Here is a 21,099-nt window from a genome sequence, read left to right on the forward strand (position 1 = left end):
GAGAAGCGATCCACGATGGTTAGGATGGTGTTTTTCCCTTGGGATTCGGGGAGTCCAGTGACGAAGTCGAGGGAGATGTGAGTCCAGGGTCGTTTTGGTACGGGGAGGGGCTGCAACTCCCCGGTGGAAGGCGCGTTGATGGTCTTGGAGATGTTACAGGCTTTGACATACTCCTGTACGTCCCTCCGCAGCGGCCTCCACCAAAATGCTCGAGAGATGAAACTGATGGTCCGCTGGACTCCCGGATGACCCGCCAACATGGAATCGTGTCCCCACTGAAGCACCTCCTGGCGCAGAGCGCTTGGGACGAAGAGGCGTCCAGTGGGTGTGTCCGATGGTGGGGGTTCCAGGCTGTGACCTTGGCGGACTCTCTCTTCTAACCCCCACCAGAGAGGAGTCAAGATGATGTGTGGCGGCAGGACAGGCGCGGGTTCCGAGGAGGTGGTGTCTTTCTGGTGTTGACGTGAGAGTGCATCGGCTTTGGTGTTCTTCGAACCTGGGTGGTATGAGAGGTGAAAGTTGAAGTGTTCGAAGAATAAAGCCCACCGCGCCTGCCTGGGGTTGAGTTGTTTGGCTTGTCGGATGACGGTGAGATTCTGGTGATCGGTCCAGACGGTGAATGGGTCACCGCCGCCCTGGAGCCAATGACGCCATTCCTCCAGAGCCCACTTGATGGCCAACAGTTCACGGTCCCCTACCCCGTAACGCTGTTGAGTGGGATTGAACTTTCTGGAGAAAAAACTACAGGGATGTAGTTTCTCATCTGGACCGCGCTGGGAGAGAACGGCTCCTACGCCCACATCGGAGGCGTCCACCTCCACAACGAATGGATTTGACTGGGACAGGATGAATGAGGACAGGAGCAGAGGTGAATTGGTTGCAGAGTGTCTTGAAGGCTTGTATGGCTTCCGGGGTGAGGTGAAATTCTCCGCGAGATGGTTTGGTGAGAGCAGTGAGAGGCGCTGCAGTTGAACTGAAGCCCCGGATGAAACGCCTATAGAAGTTGGCGAACCCCAGAAAACGTTGTAGCTGCTTAAGTGACCCAGGTAGGGGCCACGAACGCACAGCTTCCAACTTCTGGGGATCCATGGCCACACCCTGGGCAGATATAACGAAACCAAGAAATGTGGTGGTGTGCTGGTGGAAAGCACATTTCTCCAACTTACAGAACAACTGGTGGGCCAGCAACCTCTGTAAGACTGCTCAGACATGCTGGGTATGCTCTTCCAGAGTCTTAGATTAGATGAGGATGTCGTCCAGGTAAGCATAGCACCATCTACCCAGCATGTCCCGGAGAACGTCATTGATGAAGTGTTGAAAGACCGCCGGACTGTTGCATAATCTGAACGGCATCACGAGGGTCTCGTAGTGGCCGGTGGGGGTTAGGAAGGCCGTCTTCCACTCATCAGCGGACCAGATTGTATGCGCTCCGTAAGTCCAACTTCGTGAAGAAGTGGGCACCAGAGAGGGCGTCCAGGGCGGTGTTAGTAAGTGGAAGTGGATGACGGTTTTTGATGGTGATCTGGTTGAGCCCCCGGTAGTCGATGCAAGGGCGGAGACCCCCGTCCTTCTTTTTGACGAAGAAGAACCCCGCGGCCGCGGGTGGACTGGAAGGACGGATGGTACCGGCGCGGAGTCCCTCAGCCACGTACTCTTCCATAGCTCGATGTTCGTCCGCCGATAGTGAGTATAGGTGGCTGCGGGGTGGTACCGTGCCTGGCATGAGATCGATGGCGAGGTCATAGGGGCGATGAGGGGGCAGCTGGGCCACGCTGCGCTTGCTAAAGACCTCGGCCAGGTCATGGTACTGGACGGGAATGGCCTTAAGGTCGACATCGGAGGCCTCGGACTCCCCTGAACACGTCCCAACCTTAGCCCAGAGACAGAGCTCCTGACAAGTCGCGCCCCAGTGCACAATCCGGTTGGATGTCCAGGAGATGAAGGGATCGTGAGCGACCAGCCACGGGTGTCCGAGGATGATGGGAGGTGAGGAAATCTTCGTAATATAAAATTGAATCTTTTCAGAGTGTGAGTCGATTAACAGAGTGAGTTCCTTGGTGCGATGAGTGATGGGACTGAAATTTAGGAGGCGACTGTCAATGGCTGTGATATTAAGAGGTTGGGATAACACCTCGGTTACAATCCCCAGTTGGGCAGCATAAGCTTGATCAATGAAATTCCCAGCGGCACCCGAGTCAACGAATGCGGTGGTCACGATCCGTTGGTGGCCCAAGAGGATTGATACCTGGAGCAGCAGCCGGGAAATGACGGACTCAGGGTAGGATTTGGCAACGTTGGGACCAGATGAAGACCTCCCCCTCTTCACCTGGTCTGTCCGTTTCCCGGACGCAGAGGGCAGATGGCGCGATGATGGTCCGGGGAGGCGCAATAGGCACAAAGTCCTTCGCGGTAGCGTCTGGCCCTCTCTGCTGCCGACAGGGAGGTGCGCCCTATTTGCATGGGTTCCCCAGCTCCGTCTTTGTTCCATGTCAGTGTGTTCTGAGAGTTTGCGAGTTCAACTTTCGTTTGTCTCCAGTCTAGTCAAGTGAACCAAGATTCTGCTCTGCCCAGTTGGTGTAACGTGTGCTCTGCCCTTAGTGCTCGCTCTTCTCGGATTGTCTCTGTGGATCTGACCCGTGCTCTGGTTTTCGACGCTGTTACTGGCTACCGTCCGCATCTCTGTCTGCACCTCTCTTGACCCTTCTCCGCTTGACTATTCTCCTGCCTGCCGATTCGGGCAGGCTTTCTGTCCTGACATAACCTAGATTGCCTAAAGTATACATTGATAAATCAGATGACACTACTCTCTCCTGTTACTATTACTCAGTTACTATATAAGTATAGAATATATGAGTACATGAGTAAGTCTATTAAGAATTGCCCCACCTCAAAAACTTCTTCTTCTTCTTCTTCTGTTGTTATGTTGCACATTAGCAACATATTAGTGCACTCTGACTGGTTTATTAATGTCATTGGTTCCTTTGTGGCTACCTAAATATTTTAAGTAAGCGTCACTCAAAGTAGTAAGTAAATTGTTTTATCTGCCTTGAAAGTACCTAACTTAATAAAACCTAGTAAGTATAGCAAATGAGTAAAGATAACAAATTATATCTAAGTAAGGTAAGCTACTGGATTTTACAGTATATGTGAACACACCTGCCCGAAAAAAGTGTGGGTGACAAATTTTATTAAACGTGGATGGGACATGTCCCCCCGTGTCCCCCACGTAGTCTGGCCATGGTCCAGGCCAACATTCAACAATAGGCCTGGCCATCAACCCCTTCCTCTTGTTTTCTCCACTCCACCACCCTTCCCTGTTTCATGTTTTAAAATCTCATAATTTTCTAATTTGTCTAAAAACAAATCAATTATACTGAAGTCAAATGACTCATTTTGGAAAGTTTCCATTTCTGGAAACCCCACCTCTGCAGAAGAAGACCAATGCCTACATCTACATCACTGTCTCTTTAGCAGTGAAAAACATAGTCTTTGCATTTTCTTCTTTCTGATCCTAACATTAGGAAAGAGTAGATGAGATTTATTTTAAAGTTAGTTTAAAGGTTGGTTGTTTGTTGGCTTCACTTCATCACAGATTAGATTGAAATTAAAAGACAAAGCTGACTATATTGGATCCAACACTAATGTCGCAACACACAAGTGAGATTAAAGGCCAAAGTGTACTTTGGTTTTTATGCATATGCGAGGGTCCACGTAGAGTCCAAGTGATGCTAATTTCATTTCCAGAATAGTATGCACGTGCTGTACATAAACCATCCAATTTTTAAGCACTATCTCACAGGCAATCGTATGTATTTTACAGGGTGGCTGATTTGTACAAATTGATATGACCTCACTCTGTACACTCTGAATTCCTACTAATTTGCCACCACGTGATTTTTCACAAATCATATGAATTTGTACGAATGAGGTACAAATTAGCCACCTTGTCAACAATGTATAAATTGCTGTGAGATCGAGTTGGATTTTTGTAACCGCACTTACTTTGGAAGCAGGTTGCATTGTCTTGGTTTTACATTAATCAATTGTTCAACAAAATGGCAAAAACAACAACAACAACAACAACAAAATAGCGAAGGCTGCAACAACAACAGATACCTGCATTGACAAGCACTTGTGTAAGAGAGTTATGAGATAGGAGCAACTTTAATTTAAAAGAGTACAAAGACATTTGTATCGGTTGTTCTGTACTGAGTGCCTTTTTTACTGTTGTGTAAGTGTAAAAAAATATCGGTCATAACTTCTGGAGAAAAATAGAGCAGACACTGGACAAAGATGAAGCTTTCTAGAGTACGTGTGTCAACTGCCACCCCAAATGTACACCCCAAATGGACTACACTTTGAAAGACTAGCATACATAAAAACAAAGTATACTCTACGCTTAACTGTGTTTTTATCATGTGTTACTATTGCTTGTCTTGTTAGAGAGAGCTGCTGAGTAATTATACATTTTTAACCTAAATCACAGCAGCGTCCATCTATGATCGAACAGACTGTCAAGCAGAAATGCAGAATTTTTCATTGTTTACCTAAATACTTCATTTACATGAAACAGCATAATTTATCCTTTGTCAACTATAACTGTAGTAACTCCAACTATCTGAATGTTATTTGGCACAAACACTGAAATATAAAACATGTAATATGCAGAAATGTTAAAAAAATAAAATAAAAATAAAAATTTACATTTTACATTTATTTATTTAGCAGATGCTTTTATTCAAAGTGACTTACAACTGAGGAATACAACAAGCGCTTCATCATAAAGAGCCAAATAAACAGAGTGTCATGAATCTGGTCCATGACCTGCGTTCCGCTCACCACCAGATGTCGCTTTCGCCCTGTCTTTACACACAGACTGTTGCACTACACCCCGGACTACATCTCCCATCATCCAGCGCGCTGACTGAGTCAGCACCTGTGGCCAATCAGGTGCGCTATAAAAGCCCCGGACATTCCCTCTGTAGATCAGGGAGTATTGTGGTTTTCATTGTTGATTCGCATTAGTTCCCTAGTTCCCTAGTTTCCTTGTTCCCGAGTTCCCTTAGTTTAGCGTTCTTGTCTGGCCATCTCGTCTCGTCTGTCTCGCCGCCTGCCTACGGACTACTCGCTTGTTTGTTTGGACTATCCCTCTGCTTTGCCCCCCCACGGATTACGTTTGCCACGGATCGACCCACGCCTGCTACACGGACTATCCTCACATCTCGCCTTTGTTACACCTGTTTGCTGTTGTGCTGACCCTGCCTGTTTTCACTATGTCTCTGTCTCGTCCACTGAATAAAAGCTCGCATTTGGATCCGCTCGCCTGTCGTCTCTCACTCAACATTACAGAATACTCCGTCACAAAAGGATCCAGCAGCTTTACACACGGACAAAACACAGGTATAGACACTACAAAGATACTGTTCCGACTCAAGCAAGGCCCGTGTTCACTGGAATGTTATGTTTGTGAATTCCTTGCCATAGCGAACTATTCAGACCTCCCGGACTGTCTTTTAATCAAAATTTTTTGTGATGGCATAAATGAGCCTTTAAGGGCAAGACTGAGACGCGAGGGTCCGTGTTCGTCTCTGGCTGCTTTTATGGACTGTGGGCTCATCTTTCACGGTGGGTGTTGCGGATGAGGAGTGCGACATCGCAGTGATGCCGGGCGCGCAACCTGCTCATGAAATGGTGGCTTCACCGGAGCACACTCTCGTAAAGGCGGCTACTACGGAGCCCGCTCTCAAAATGGCGGCCGCACCGGAGCGCGTCCACATAATAGCGGCTACAACGGACCCCGTTCGCAATATGGCGGCCGCGCCGGAGCGCACTCACATAATGGCGGCGACAGCGGAGCCCGTTCACAAAATGGCTGCTACCCCTGAGCCAGGCAAAGCTAAAGCTGTGTTTCCCATGTCAAGTCAAGTTACAGCTGTGTTTCCCGAAACAAGTCAAGCTGCAACTGTATTTCCTGAGTCCAGTCAAGTTGCAGCTGTTGTTCCTAAGTCCAGTTAAGCTTCCAAGTCAAGTCAAGCTACAGCTGTTTGTTTGTTTGTTTGTTTGTTTGTTTGTTTCTATAGCACAAATTAATACAACCATTGTTGCCCAAAGTGCTGTACAAAATTAGAAAACCAAAAAAATAAAAATAAAAACAGAAGAAAACATTTACATAAATATGCAAGGACAATGACATAACCATAACATTAACATAAATATACAAAGACAATAACATAGCACCACACAAGAACTACACAAAGAACATAAAACTCAGCACTCAGAGAGATTAAAAGCCTGAGTTAATAAATAAGTTTTCAACAATGATTTAAAACTAGAGATTGTCTGAGCTGATCTAATACTCAAAAGTAACAAATTCCACAGTTTCGGGGCAGCAACTGAAAAAGCGCGATCACCCTTAAGTTTTAATCTAACTCTGGGAATTGTTAAAAGTTGCTGATCAGTGTAACGTAGGACGCTGAAGCAGGGTTTGAATCCAAATGCAGTTGTTTATTAAGGACAAACACAGTAACATACAGCAAGCAACGGGTCGATAGCCAGGTAATCAGTCCAGAAAGGCAAACTGAGTAAAGGGGTAATCCAGTAATCGACAACGTGACACAGGCTTGGGTTCAGAGCCGTGATAATAGTCCAGAGAGACAAATAAACAGAGAGGGCTAACCGGTGATCGTGGTCGAGAGGCAGGCGTGAGGTCCAAACGTGATAACAGTCCAAACAAGCAACCAAATCCAAACAAGTGTAATCCGAAAACTCGTGAATCCAGAGACAGGCAAAACAGCAACAGGTCATCCAACAGAGTAAACACAACGCTCGGTAAGGCAGATAAACTGGCAATACTTCGCGAGGTGCAAGCACATGGTGAGTCCTTATATACTGCCAAACAGGAAGTGACAGTAGAAGCAGCAGAGGGAGCATGCAGGCAGTACTGGGGTGAGGGCTCCCTCTGCTGGCTTGGCGTTACAGAATCCCCCCCCCCTAGGAGCGACTCCTGGCGCTCAAAACAACAACAGTCCAGGTGGGTGGGGGAACAGAGGCAAAACAGGGGGTGGGACGGAGGGCCAGGTCCATGTAGAGCAGATGGGCCTGGATCGTGGAGCAGGGACAGACAGTGAAGCACTGGAGGACCTGGATCGTTGGGCAGGGACAGACAGTGAAGCACTGGAGGACCTGGACCATGGAGTAGTGGCAGACAGTGGAACCTTGGAGGACCAGGGCCATGGAGCTGTGACAGACAGTGGAACCTTGGAGGACCTGGGCCGTGGAGCAGAAGCAGAGTAGGGGACCATGGTGGGGCAGGCAGAGCAGGCAGAACAGGAAGCCATGGCGAGGCAGGCAGAGCAGGCATAACAGGGGGCCATTGCAGGGCAGGCAGAACAGGCAGAGCAAACAGGAGCAGAGATATCCACAGTGGGACTAATGACATGCATAGCAGAGCGGTGTGTTCCTGCATGATTTTCTTGGCCGTGGCATGACAGGCAGAGAGTTTCATATGGGTCTTCTAGATTGCGACCTGGCGGGCAGAGAGTTCATCCTGGGACGCCGCCCCCATGGGAGGATCTACAGCATGCGCTGACACCTCTGGGGGCATGGGCGAGGTGGTTGGGCAGGTGAGGCAGGGAAGTCATGAATGGCCTTCATGGCCGTGACAGGACGGGCAGAGAGTCCTTGGGGAAACGCCGCCCCTTTAGGAGGTTCTGCAGCCGGAGCTGCTGCTTCTGGGGGCATTGGCGCAGACTCTTTGACAGAAGAGGCCTCTGGCGTAGACTCGTGGACAGGCGAGGCCTCGGGAGCAGATTTGTGGACAGGCGAGGCCTCTGGAGCAGATTCGTGGACACACGAGGCCTCTGGAGCAGACTTGTGGACCGATAAGGCCTCTGGAGCAGACTCATGGACAGACGAGGCCTCTGAACCAGATTCGTTGATAGACGAGGTCTCTGGAGCAGACTTGTGGACAGATGAGGCCTCTAGAGCACAGCGTGCTGCCCACACACTGAAAATGGCGATGGCCATTACAGGCAGCACAGTAGATAGTGGGGTGTCTGTTGACCTCGAGGGTGCTAATGCTATGGACTTATGGCTTGTGAATGTGGGCTCTGCGTGGCTTGGGAGCGTGGGCTCTGCGTGGCTTGGGAGCGTGGGCTCTGCGTGGCTTGGGAGCGTGGGCTCTGCGTGGCTTGGGAGCGTGGGCTCTGCGTGGCTTGGGAGCGTGGGCTCTGCGTGGTCAGCTGATATGGGAGGTGGTTTGAGAAGGTCAGAGGGGACCTGGTGAGATTGTAGTAGAACAACAGTTTTTTGACTTGACTCAGGGAGGCCTGCCGTGGCCGCACTTGACTCAGGGAGGCCTGCCGTGGCCGCACTTGACTCAGGGAGGCCTGCAGTGGCCGGACTTGACTCATGAAGATCAACTGTGGCTTGGCTTGGCTCCTGGACAACAGCCGCAACTTGACTTGGTTCAGGGAAGACGGCAGCAATTTGACTTGACTCGTGAAGATCTGCTGCAACTTGGCTTGACTCAGGAACAACATGGCTAGACTCAGGAACAACATGGCTTGACTCATGGGGAACAGCTGTGACTTGGCTTGACTCGTGGGGCACAGCTGTGACTTGGCTTGACTCGTGGGAAACAGCTGTGACTTGGCTTGACTCGTGGGGAACAGCTGTGACTTGGCTTGACTCGTAGGGAACAGCTGTGACTTGGCTTGACTCGTGGGGAACAGCTGTGACTTGGCTTGACTCGTGGGGCACAGCTGTGACTTGGCTTGACTCGTGGGGCACAGCTGTGACTTGGCTTGACTCACGGAGAACCACAGCTGTGTCTTGGCTTGACTCGTGGAGAACAGCTGTAACCTGGCTTGGTTCGTGGAGAACAACAGCTGCATCTTGGCTTGACTCCTGGAGAATAACAGCTGTATATTGGCTTGATTCATGGGGAACAGCTGTGTCCTTGCTTGACTCATGGAGAACAGCTGTAACTTGGCTTGATTCTGTTGCTTGACTTGACTCTGTTGCTTGACTTGACACAGGAACAGCAGCTGTAATCTTGCTTGGCTCGGGGGTGGCAGCTGTGACTTTACTTGACTCAGGAAACGCAGCTGCGACTTGACTTGACACAGCTGTAACTTGACTGGAACCAGGGGTAGCTACCATTTTAGCTGCCCATACAGCCATGAGGGGTGAGTCCAGTACGTGAGCCATCAGGTGGCGTGGCTTGGAGACAGCGACCATCTTGTCGAGTGGCTCTGGGATGGCGGCCATCTTGTGAACAGGTTTGGGGATGGCGGCCATCTTGTGGACTGGCTCTGGGATGGCGGCCATCTTGTGGACAGGTTTTGGAATGGCGGCCATTTTGTGAGCAGACTCTGGCGCGGCGGCAGCCATCTTGCGTGCAGACTCTGGCGTGGCGGCAGCCATCTTGCGTGCAGACTCTGGCGTGGCGGCAGGCGTGGCGCGAGCAGGCCCTGGAGCGGCAGGCGTGGCGTGAGCAGGCCCTGGAGCGGCAGGCGTGGCGTGAGCAGGCCCTGGAGCGGCAGGCGTGGCGTGAGCAGGCTTTGGGTTGGTGGATGTGGCTTGAACCGGCTTTGGCTTGACAGGCATGGCGTGAACAGGCTTTGGCTTGGTGGATGTGGCTTGAACTGGCTGTGATATGAGGGCTACTGTGGGATTGCAGGGTCCCTCATCCGCAATCCCAACAGTAAAAGGTGATCCACTTAATAGCAGAGCATAATCCATATATTTTTCCAGTGACCAATGAATTTTTCCTCCAGGTAGGCGGGAACGAACCGGGTCGTTTAATCCGTGGCGGAAAATGTCCTTAAGAGCCACATCATTAAAAGCCACCAGATAGCACAGCTCACAAAACTCCATTACATAGTTCTCAACAGACCGGTTACCTTGGCGAAGGCAGAGGAGACGAGAAGTTGGGTCCATGGTGTGTTGTGAATATAAACTTCCGCTGGATTCAGGGGAGGCGAAGTATTCTGTAACGTAGGACGCTGAAGCAGGGTTTGAATCCAAATGCAGTTGTTTATTAAGGACAAACACAGTAACATACAGCAAGCAACGGGTCGATAGCCAGGTAATCAGTCCAGAAAGGCAAACTGAGTAAAGGGGTAATCCAGTAATCGACAACGTGACACAGGCTTGGGTTCAGAGCCGTGATAATAGTCCAGAGAGACAAACAAACAGAGAGGGCTAACCGGTGATCGTGGTCGAGAGGCAGGCGTGAGGTCCAAACGTGATAACAGTCCAAACAAGCAACCAAATCCAAACAAGGGTAATCCGAAAACTCGTAAATCCAGAGACAGGCAAAACAGCAACAGGTCATCCAACAGAGTAGACACAACGCTCGGTAAGGCAGATAAACTGGCAATACTTCGCGAGGTGCAAGCACATGGTGAGTCCTTATATACTGCCAAACAGGAAGTGACAGTAGAAGCAGCAGAGGGAGCATGCAGGCAGTACTGGGGTGAGGGCTCCCTCTGCTGGCTTGGCGTTACAATCAGAAGATCTCAAGGATCTGACAGAAGTGTGACATTTTACTAAGGTACCAAGACATGTTGGAGCTAAGCCATTTAAAGATTTAAAAACAAACACTAAAAGTTTGTATTCTATTCGAAAACGAACCGGCAACCATTTAAGAGAGAACAAAATCGGCGTAATATGCTCATGCTTGCGTGTACCTGTAAGCAGTCTAGCTGCTGCATTTTGAACTGCCTGCAACCGTGCCAAAGCTGTTTGGTTAACTCCTGTATATAAAGTGTTACAGTAATCGAGTCGTGAAAAAATGAAGGCATGGATGAGTTTCTCAAGATCATTAACAGAGAATTTTTTTTTTACTTTAGCTAAAAGTCTCAGATTAAGAAAGCATGATTTCACAACACTGTTAATTTGCTTATCAAATTTGAGTTCTCTGTCAAACCAAACACCTAAATTTTTTACAGCTACTTTGTTGTACCCGGCCAGAGGACCCAAATTTACATTTACAGAGGATAAATTTTCAATTTGTCCAAATAAAATAATCTATGTTTTACTATCATTAAATTTCAGAAAATTTGAGGCCATCCAGCTTTTTACATTTCATAGGCAATTCAAAAGTGGCGTTAAAGCATTCTTATCATTCTTTTGAAATGGCATATAGATCTGTGTGTCGTCGGCATAACAGTGAAAGGAAACACCATGCTTTCTAAAAATAGAACCCAAAGGAAGCATATACAATGAAAACAGAAGGGGAGCAAGAATGGACCCTTGAGGAACTCCCGAGGTAAGAGGAGCCGAAGTTGACAAACATTTACCAAGTTTAACTGCAAAACTTCTATTCGTTAAATAAGACTTAAACCACTGAAGGGCCGTCCCTCGAACTCCAACATGGTGTTCCAATCTAGAGATCAAAATGTTATGATCCACAGTATCAAAACACATAGAACGATCACAAACAACCAGACAAGCTGTAGACGGCAAGCCATACACGCCGGCGCCATCTTGGCTGCTGCTGTTCCAGTGTCAAGTCAAGCTACAGCTGTTGTTCCAGTGTCAAAGTCAAGATACAGCTGTCGTTCCACTGTCAAGTCAAGTCACAGCCATCGTTCCTGAGTCAAGCAAAGTCACAGCCGTCGTTCCTGAGTCAAGCAAAGTCAAAGCTGTCGTTCCTGAGTCGAGCAAAGTCACAGCTAGTCTCTATGAATCAAGTCAAGTCACTGCTGATCTTCACGAGCCAAGTCAAGTCACTGCTGATCTCTATGAGCCAAATCAAGTCACAATTGATCTCCATGAGTCAAGTCAAGTCACCACTGATCTCCATGAGTCAAGTCACCACTGATCTTCACGAGCCAAGTCAAGTCACTGCTGATCTCCATGAGTCAAGTCACTTCTGATCTCCATGAGTCATGTCAAGTCATTGCTGATCTCCATGAGTCTAGTCAAGTCACTACTGAACTTCACAAGCCAGGTCAAGGCACAGCTGGTCTCCACAAGCCAAGTCAAGCCTCAGTTGATCTCCATGAACCAAGCCACGTCCCGTCTGACCGCCCAGAGTCAAGTCACGTCCCGTCTGACCGCCCAGAGTCAAGTCACGTCCCGTCTGACCGCCCAGAGTCAAGCCATGTCTCGTCTGACACCCCAAGGTCACGGCCTGTCATGATGGCCAGCGTGCTGGATCCACCACTAGTTTCAGTGCGGGCTGCAAACATCCCAGTGCCATCAGCTACTTCTAATCAAACCATTAAAGAGGTCTTGCCACCCGCTGCAGCTCTTCCCTTAATGGCGGTTGCCATTTGGTGTGTGTGGGCTGCACACTGTGCTCCTGAGGGCACGTCTGTTCACAAGTCTGCTCCTAAGGTCACGTCTGGCTTCCCCAGTGGCTGAGATGCCCGCCGCAGTTTCCCCGGAGGTGGCGGCTGAGGCTGCCGAACCTCGTAAAACAAGGACGTCTGTCCTAGCTCCCTGCACGGTGGTAGCGCCCTATAATCCTCATCCAGTCAGCGTATCCATGCCTGGCCTTGTCACGGCCACAAGGGTCGCCTGCGAACTCTCTTCTTCTCTCCTTGTTCTGTCTGCCTTCTCTGTCCCTGCTCTCCCCAGGTCCCAGTCCATGACACGGGTGCCTGCTCCGCCCTGGAGGGCTCCTGTGCCTCCTGCTCCACCCTGGAGGGCTCCTGTGCCTTCTGCTGCGCCTCCTGCTCTGCCCTGGAGGGCCCCTGCGCCTCCTGCTCTGCCCTGGAGGGCCCCTGCACCTCCTGCTCCGCCCCCTGCTCTGCCATGGAGGGCTCCTGCGCCTCCTGCTCCGCCCTGAAATCATGCTGTAGAGGGCTCCTGCGCCTCCTGCTCCACCCTGGAGGGTTCCTGCGCCTCCTGCTCCGCCCTGGAGGGTTCTTGCGCCTCCTGCTCCGCCCTGGAGGGCTCCTGCGCCTCCTGCTCCGCCCCCTGCTCCACCCTGGAGGGCTCCTGCACCTCCTGCTCCGCCCTGGAGGGTTCCTGCGCCTCCTGCTCCACCCTGGAGGCCCCCTGCTCCGCCCTGGAGGGCTCCTGTGCCTCCTGCTCCGCCCTGGAGGGCTCCTGTGCCTCCTGCTCCGCCCCCTGCTCCACCCTGGAGGGCTCCTGCACCTCCTGCTCCGCCCTGGAGGGCTCCTGCGCCTCTTGCTCCGCCCTGGAGGGCTCCTGCGCCTCCTGCTCCGCCCTAGAGGGCTCCTGAGCCTCCTGCTCCACCCTGGTGGGCTCCAGCTCCGCCTGCTCCACCCTGGTGGGCTCCTGCGCCTCCTGCTCCGCCCTGGAGGGCTTCTGCACTGCCGGTCCTGCCTCAGTCGCCTGGTCCTCCGCAAGGACCTGGCCCTCCAACCCTCGCCCTGTCTCGCCCCCACCCCACCGCTCCCCTGGACTGTTGGTGGGTTGGAGCGTCTGGAAGGCGCTCTTTGGTGGGGGGCTATGTCATGAATCTGGTCGGTGACCTGCGGTCCGCTCACCACCAGATGTCGCTCTCGCCCTGTCTTTACACACAGACTGTTGCACTACACCCCGGTCTACATCTCCCATCATCCAGCGCGCTGATTGAGTCAGCACCTGTGGTCAATCAGGCGTGCTATAAAAGCCCCAGACTTTCCCTCTGTAGATCACGGAGTATTGTGGTTTTTATTGTGGTGTTTTCATTGATGATTCGCGTTAGTTCCCTAGTTCCCTGGTTTCCTTGTTCCCGAGTTTCCTTGTTTCCGAGTTCCCTTAGTTTAGCGTTCTTGCCTGGCCATCTCGTCTCATCTGTCTCGCCGCCTGCCTACGGACTACTCGCTTGTTTGTTTGGACTATCCCTCTTCTCGCCTGTCGTCTCTCACTCAACATTACACAGAGGGAGTGCTCGTAATACAAAGTTTCAGACATTGTTCAGATTAGTACAAGCTAGACAGGGAGGGATTAAGGAAAGAAAAAGCAAAGGTTTTTGTTTTTTATTATTTATTTATTATCAAATTATCAAATTTTATTATCAAATGTTGACGAAAGAAATGAGTTTCTAGCTGTTGCTTTAAAATTGTCAGGGATTCAGCATAAGATTCAGATAATTCCTCCAGGTAGGAACGGTGAACAAAAATGTTCTGGAAAGTGATTTTCTGTCTCTCTGTAAAGGTACCACGAGGTGGATATAGAGTGAGCGTGAGGGTGCTGAACCCGTGGCTGTTCTATTTACAACCATCAATGTCTTGAACTTGATGCGAGCTGCAACCGGTAGCCAGTGCAGAGAGATAAAGAGATGTGCGACGTGGGCCCTTTCGGGCTCGATGAAGACCAGTCATGCTTCTGCATTCTGAAACATTGGTAGAGGTTTGATTGCATATGATAGAAATCCAGCCAGCAGAGCATTGCAGTAGGTGGGCCTGATCTTTCTGATGTTGTGCAATGCAAACCTGCATGATCAAGCAGTTTTTACAATGTTGTCTTTAAAAGTCAGCTGGTCAGCAAAGATTACACCAAGATTTTTGACCGACCTTGATGGGGTAGTTGTTGATGAACCTAGCTGGATGGTGAAATCATGCTGTAGAGTCGGAATGGCGGGGAGAACAAGAAACTCAGTCTTTGCCAGGTTCCATGCTGAGAACCTTCATCCATGCTAAGATGTCCACCAGGCAGCCTGAAATCTCTGCAGCTGCCATTGGATCATTCGGCTGAAATAAGAGTGAGCTGTGTGTCATCAGTATAGCAATGGTAGGAGAAACCATGTGCCTGCATGATGGGTCCCAGTGATGTAGTGTATATGGAGAAGAGGAGGGGTCCAAGAACTGATTCCTAAGGAACCCCATGGACCAGTTGATGTGTTTTGGATACTTCCCCTCCCAAGGCAGCCCAGAAAGACCTATACCTGTGAGACAGGATTCAAACCAGTGAAGTGAAATCCCTCTGACACCCAATGATGAGTGGATAGACAGAAGACTCTGATGAACCACAGTATCAAAGGCAGCAGATAGATTCAGCAGAAAGAGAACTGGTGATTTGGAATCAGCTTTCATAATCCGCAATGCTTCAATGACTAACAGTAATGCAGTCTCAGTTGAATGGTTACTGCTGAAACCTGATGCTTTAAAAGCAGTGGGGTTACCCACACCTGCTTGAATGCGGTGGGGAAAATGTCTGAGAGAAGAGATGTGTGTTGATGATATGTGTGAGTGCTGGTATGAGTATAGGAGAGACAGGAAAAGGCGTAAGGGAATTGGGTCTAGAGGGCAGGCGGCAGGATGGAGGACAAGTTTAGATATTTCTGTGTCCATGCAGCGGAGAACTGACTGCTGATGGTTTTAGTTTTATCTGTTAACAATATAGCAAAATCATCAGCTGTTAAAGAGGTGGTGGGAGGGGCACAAACAGCTTTTTTGTAGTGGGTAAAAACTAATATAATGTAGGCTCACTACCTTACAAGTACGTTAAGAATAAATATAAACAAATGATTAATTACCACGCTGTTGCAGGCTATAGTATCTTGGCATTTTCGGTGTAGGTGTCGTCGTCGTCTTCAGACTCGGGCTCAAACATGTATGACTGAATTTTATCAGCTGTCATTCCTCAACATTGGAAGTTTTCAAAACAATTCCACACACGTAATGACGTGAGTGTTTAAACACAAAACTGTTAGCCAAATTGTTAGTTCTATCATCAGTTCTGTCTTGCTATTGGCGATTTTTTTGTTTGTGTGTGCGTGTTTGTTAAGTGTTCAAGTTTATGGTATGTTTTGTATTTGTTTTTACAATAATGTATTTACAAAAACTTACCGCTCACTGCTCAGTGGGTCAAATAATTCCTCCTCTTCATGAGGCTGAAGTGGTATTAGACTTTGGTCCAATATTTCCTTTGCTACTGCCATTTTCAAGTTAGATGGTTCCTCTCTTTCAAAAAAATCCAGACTTTCTTCCTGTTCCTTGTCTAACCTGTCAGGTTCATTTGTAGTTTTGGCATCAGTGAGCACTGTTTTTGCTCCTACCAAAAAAAAAAGAAAAAAAAAAAGAATTGGTTTACAGCCTTTTTATCCTTCAGAAATCATTCTAATATTCTGATTTGCTGCTCAGAAACCTTTTAAAAATTATACTGACTCCAAGCTTTTGAATACTATAGTGTATAATGTTACAAAAGCTTATTTCAGATAAATTCTGATCTTTGGATCTTTTATTCATCAAAGAATCCTGAAAAAAACTGTTTACTCAACTGTAATTGTTTCTTTACCAATAAATCAGCATATTAGAATAATTTCTGAAGGATGATTTGACACTGAAGACAAGTAATGAAGCTGAAAATTTAGCTTTAATCATGGAAATAAATTACATTTTAATAGAAATTATATTCAAATAGGAAGTAGTTAATTTTACATTATTACTGCTTTTGCTGTATTTTGGATCAAATAAATGCAGGCTTGGTGAGCAGAAGAGGCTTCTTTGAAAAAAAATAATTAAAAATCTTACTGTTCAAAAACGTTTGACCTGTAGTGTAGAACAACCTTAAAGCCAGGCATACACTGTTCAATTTCAATCTTGTTTAATACCAACTCTCACTGAACAAGTATGCATACAATGTAAAGCCAGTGCTCACGATTTATGTGCTCACACTATACAGCCCATTGGTTGAGCTGTACTTGACTGCTCACACTATATGTGCCTACTACATTAATACTTCATTATTAATAATATAATAATAATAATGTGTCATTACAGTATGTAATAAATCTTAAAGATTTGTTTTCCAACCTAAAAACTCCAGTAACTCTGGGCAGTTTGCCAGCATTGGGTGCTTGGAAAAGAATTTGAAAAGCTTGTCAAAAGCTGATCTTCGCTTATGGAGGTCCGTCTCACTCACAAACAGGGCTTTGCGGGGCATTGGAGGCAGATGGATGCTTGGATACTTAGTCATCAGGTTGTAGTAAAACTCTTCAATTTCACTGTATTTCTTGGAAACCTGTACAATTAAAGAAAATACTTGTACATGATACATAATACCAAATATTTTGTCCCCTAGTGTGCAAGTCAAAGGTAACTGTAGTAAAGAGTGGAAAAACTCCACAGTTAGTATATACAGTGGGTATTAAAATGATACATACCTCTGTAAAAATTTAACTGTTATAGCTTTTTGAGGTTAAAAAAAGTTAAAGTAAAATGGAAAAAAAAAGTTAAAGTAAAATCATGTCAGATCCATTATTGCAATATTGAACCCAAAAAAATAATGTAACAAACTTTTAAGGGAAGAAATAAAAGAATAATGAATATAATAATTATAAATAAAAAATAAAAGAATAACAACTAAAATGATCTGGTTGCATAAGTTGCACAGTTTTTTATAATGGTGCATGCTACTTTGTTTGAAATTCACCAATCGCATTCAAACTATTAGGGTAGGCTCCAACAACAAGGACTACATTTAAGTTTAGAGTAAGGATTTGTTGACTTAGGTTTTATTTTATTTCAAGTTGTGTTGCAACCCTTAATTTTAATCAAAGAATAACAGATAACAGAGATGGGGTTGCCAGCTGACCCAGGAGAGTGGATACTGAAGTAATAAAGTAATAAAATAATAAAGTACAGAGGTAATAAAGATATCAGCAGCACAAAAGTAGGGCATAATTGGACAAAACACTGGAACAGGTATATGATCACAGGTAAGTGACAAGCACTGAGTCTGTGATCCTGTCGGAGGTCAAATGCTGATTGATTGTTGCTTTGCTGTTCTATTTTGGTATTGATAAAGTGAGATGAGGAACAAGTAAGGGTAATCAGTAGTCTGGTGAACAGAAACCTTGTGTGTGTGTGAAGGAAGAAAAGTTGTAAAATGCCTCTCTGAGACCTGAAGACATACCGACAGTTTCTGTCTTTGTTTTATCTGAGATCATTTTTATTTTCATTTAAAGCTCCTCACATGTAAATTAATCCCTAACTTAGATTTAGCTGGAAAAAGCTAGACTCTAAATGGTGGTTTAAATGTGAGCCTGCTTATTTTTTAAACAAAGTTTAAAGTTGGGTGCAACAGAATTAGATGAACTTTAACAACAACATTCCAAAGAACATTGCTTTATTTATTTTTACTTTTGTTATTTTAAAGTTAATATTTGTGTTTTATATTAAATTTGGTTGGTTGCATTGAATATGGAAAAAGATCTGACATGCTTTTACTTTGATCAATTTTTTTACATGTCAAAAAATAAAATAAAATAAAAATATGTAATCTATGTGATGTACTATAGCTTTGAACTACTGCACTTTGGGTAATGTTTTGCCAGAAAGGCTACAGTATTTTATAATTATTCTAGTTAATTTCTTCTACCACATGCAATTTAATCCACAGTTAAGCCTACTTAAACCCACAGATAAGCCTACTAAAGGTTCATGTATACAACTTAAGCACAGAATAATGAACATAAACAGACTTCTACTGTTCTCTCCAGTTTATAAAGAAAGTCGTTAACAACAATATGGTAATACATTAACAGTCACCTACAACAAACTGCACAACATCTCTTGCTTTGTGTTTTGCAGACTTGAAGGAAGCAAGGCAGGTCACAACAACAATCTGATATTCTACATGTCCTGTAATCATTGATCCTCTTATCTCCTGATAGATTGGTACATGCAGGTCAATGCCAGTAGCTTCATTCTGCAAAGGCCTATCAAAAGAAAAAAAATGAATTGATAAGTATGTAAGGAATTATTTACAACTGACCTATATAATTCAACATCCAATACTACTAATATGGATTTGCATAAAGTGTATCGTAAGTTGGATAAGCACAAAATTCATATTAAAGTACAGAATTCAATGTACACAGAATTACTATGCCATTTTTAATTTTCCTCTTTTTTGAGTGATGCCTCTATGTATTGGCATTGCAAAATCACCAGTTTTGCATATATTTTTATTTTACTTGATTTAATCACATAGTCACACACACAAACACACAGGCTGTCGATGTACAATGTAATGAGTAATTTATATAACTAATTACATAACTAATCAATTAATTAGTTAAGAAAAATTGTGTTAAAATTTGTAAAGCAATTAACGCACCCGCCCCACCCTGCCCAGCCGGCACCCGGTACCTGCAAGCTGAACACACGTTTAATCTTATTAATCGCAAATTAATTGCACATCAAATTTGGCTGAGAAATGATAATAATAATAATATAAAGCAAAAAATAATCTAAAATTACTATTGTGGTAAATTAAAAAAGCATCTATGTAAAAGCATACAAGTATCAGAGAGGGGAAAAACACTGCAAGCTCTGCACCCTACCAGTTATCAGAATTCATCTGTTGGTACCCACCAAAGCAGGCAGACAAAGAGCTGTTCAGATAACCTGAAACTCTGTATGCAGTCCAGTAAGGCACACGCTGGGCACAACAGAAACAAGGCGGCGCCTCCCTTATCAGTACGGAATTCTTGTAAGGTTACCACTCGATCCCTAAATGGGAACCTTAGGCACATAGCTAGGCTGGGGTCTCAGGACCGCATCAGAGTCTGACAGTTCAAACTCTAGGCACGTTTCATTAATGGAGAGGGCTTTACAGAGGTGAGAGCAGTCATAAGTGCCATCTTCACTGAAAGGGCACTAAGCTCAACTGATCTTTTGAACGGATCTCTCTGTAGGGCTTGTAAAACCACTGAAAGATCCCTTATTCCCAGGGAATAGGGTGCCACGTATCGCAGCCATGTACAAGTGGATGGAGATAGCTGCCTCTTCAGGCCCTCTTGGAGGAAGGAAAGTATTGATCTGATACCACATCTCTGTGGTCTTCACTCCGGGAAGAGCATCAAGCAACAAACAAACACCACTTGAGGCCATATAACCACCTAGTACAGAGGAGCTCTAGTGTGAGTGATTGTGTCTATCACCGCTGGGAACTTTCTGAGAACTTTCTCATTTCCCAGTCCAGCTATGTGCTAGGTTCTCATTACCCCGTTATGCAGGCATTCAGCCCAGGATAGTCCAAGCTACTTTAAGGTCCTTCCTCAGGGGGACTTGCCAGGGAGCGGCTGACATGTCCTGGCAGAAAAGGTGCCTTCCCCGATTTTGCGGAAGGAACTGGAGAAGAGCAGACTGTACTTCTTGTTCAGACCCCAAGAACCAATTATTGAGCGACAAGTGCTCAGAACATGGTGGAGGAGTCCACTCTAATGTGCTTGCCTCTAATGTGTTTATGTGCTTCCCTTGTACCCAGAAGTAGAAGGGTCAGGACAGAAAGTATCTGAGGTGACTCCAGGTCTTTAGAAACAGAATGAGAGTTGCAGTCACAACAAGGCCATGGTCATGTTCTCACAGGAAGGGCATGAACCACACTGTAAAATCCAAAAGTTTACCTTGCTTAGATATAATTAGAACAATTTACTTACTGCTTTGAGTGACACGTACTTAAAATATTCAAGTAGCCACAAAGGAACCAATGATATTAATAAACCAGTGAGAGGCAACTAATATGTTGCTAATTTGCAAAATAACAACAGAAGAAGAAGAAAAGTTTTTGAGGTGGGGCAATTCTTAATCTGCAGTTATTTTTCAGTAGTTACATTCACTCATTTCCCAAAGTCACCTTGAATGTTGTTTCAATACAACTGAAATATTTGAGATTTACATTATATAAGCTAACTTCATAAACTGATGTTGATCTTTTTTTTTTTTTACTTACCTTTTGTCACGCTCAGACGAAGCACACGAACAACGACGTAAATAAACGAAAGGTATTTAATAAATCCAACGGGGAACACAGGAGACACAGGAACACAGGGTAGTAACATCAACTTCCGACAAGGCAAGAGGGGAAACACACGCTATATATACACACAGACTGATTACAAACACAGGTGTAGACAATGAGGGAGAAACCAAAACACACAGAACTGCAGGGGAGATGGGAGAAACCAACTAGAAAGTCCAGGGGTGTGACACCTTTATAGTTATTAATGTAAACTTGGAACTTTGTTTATCTTATTATAATTTTCTTCCTATTAATGCAGCAATGCAACATGAAAATATTTTTGAATTTTTTATTTCAAGGGAAGAATAGTAATAAGTAGGTTGCTTTTAGGAGGTGACCTTCTAATTCTGATCTTCTAATTCATTAGCTAATGTATTTTTCTAT

The 21,099-nt window shown here is 46.1% G+C and overlaps 1 protein-coding gene across 4 annotated transcripts in view; it reads right to left on the bottom strand.

The window, feature by feature from the left end:
- The window catches only part of hs1bp3 (HCLS1 binding protein 3), a 48,935-nt gene that overhangs the window by 24,617 nt on the left and 3,219 nt on the right, over positions 1–21,099 (bottom strand). For all 4 annotated transcript variants that reach the window (XR_007829589.1, XM_051134122.1, XM_051134121.1 and 1 more), the window contains exons 2-4: positions 18,463–18,628; positions 16,722–16,929; positions 15,756–15,960 (exon numbers count right to left, since the gene is read on the bottom strand). Coding sequence is in view for 3 of the 4 variants with exons in the window: in XM_051134121.1 (XP_050990078.1) it covers positions 15,756–15,960; positions 16,722–16,929; positions 18,463–18,628 (579 nt within the window). In the remaining variant the exon portion in view is untranslated. The remainder of the gene's footprint in view (positions 1–15,755; positions 15,961–16,721; positions 16,930–18,462; positions 18,629–21,099) is intronic.

Source organism: Labeo rohita, chromosome 17 (genome assembly GCF_022985175.1).
Source record: "Labeo rohita strain BAU-BD-2019 chromosome 17, IGBB_LRoh.1.0, whole genome shotgun sequence".
NCBI classification, from domain to species: domain Eukaryota; kingdom Metazoa; phylum Chordata; class Actinopteri; order Cypriniformes; family Cyprinidae; genus Labeo; species Labeo rohita.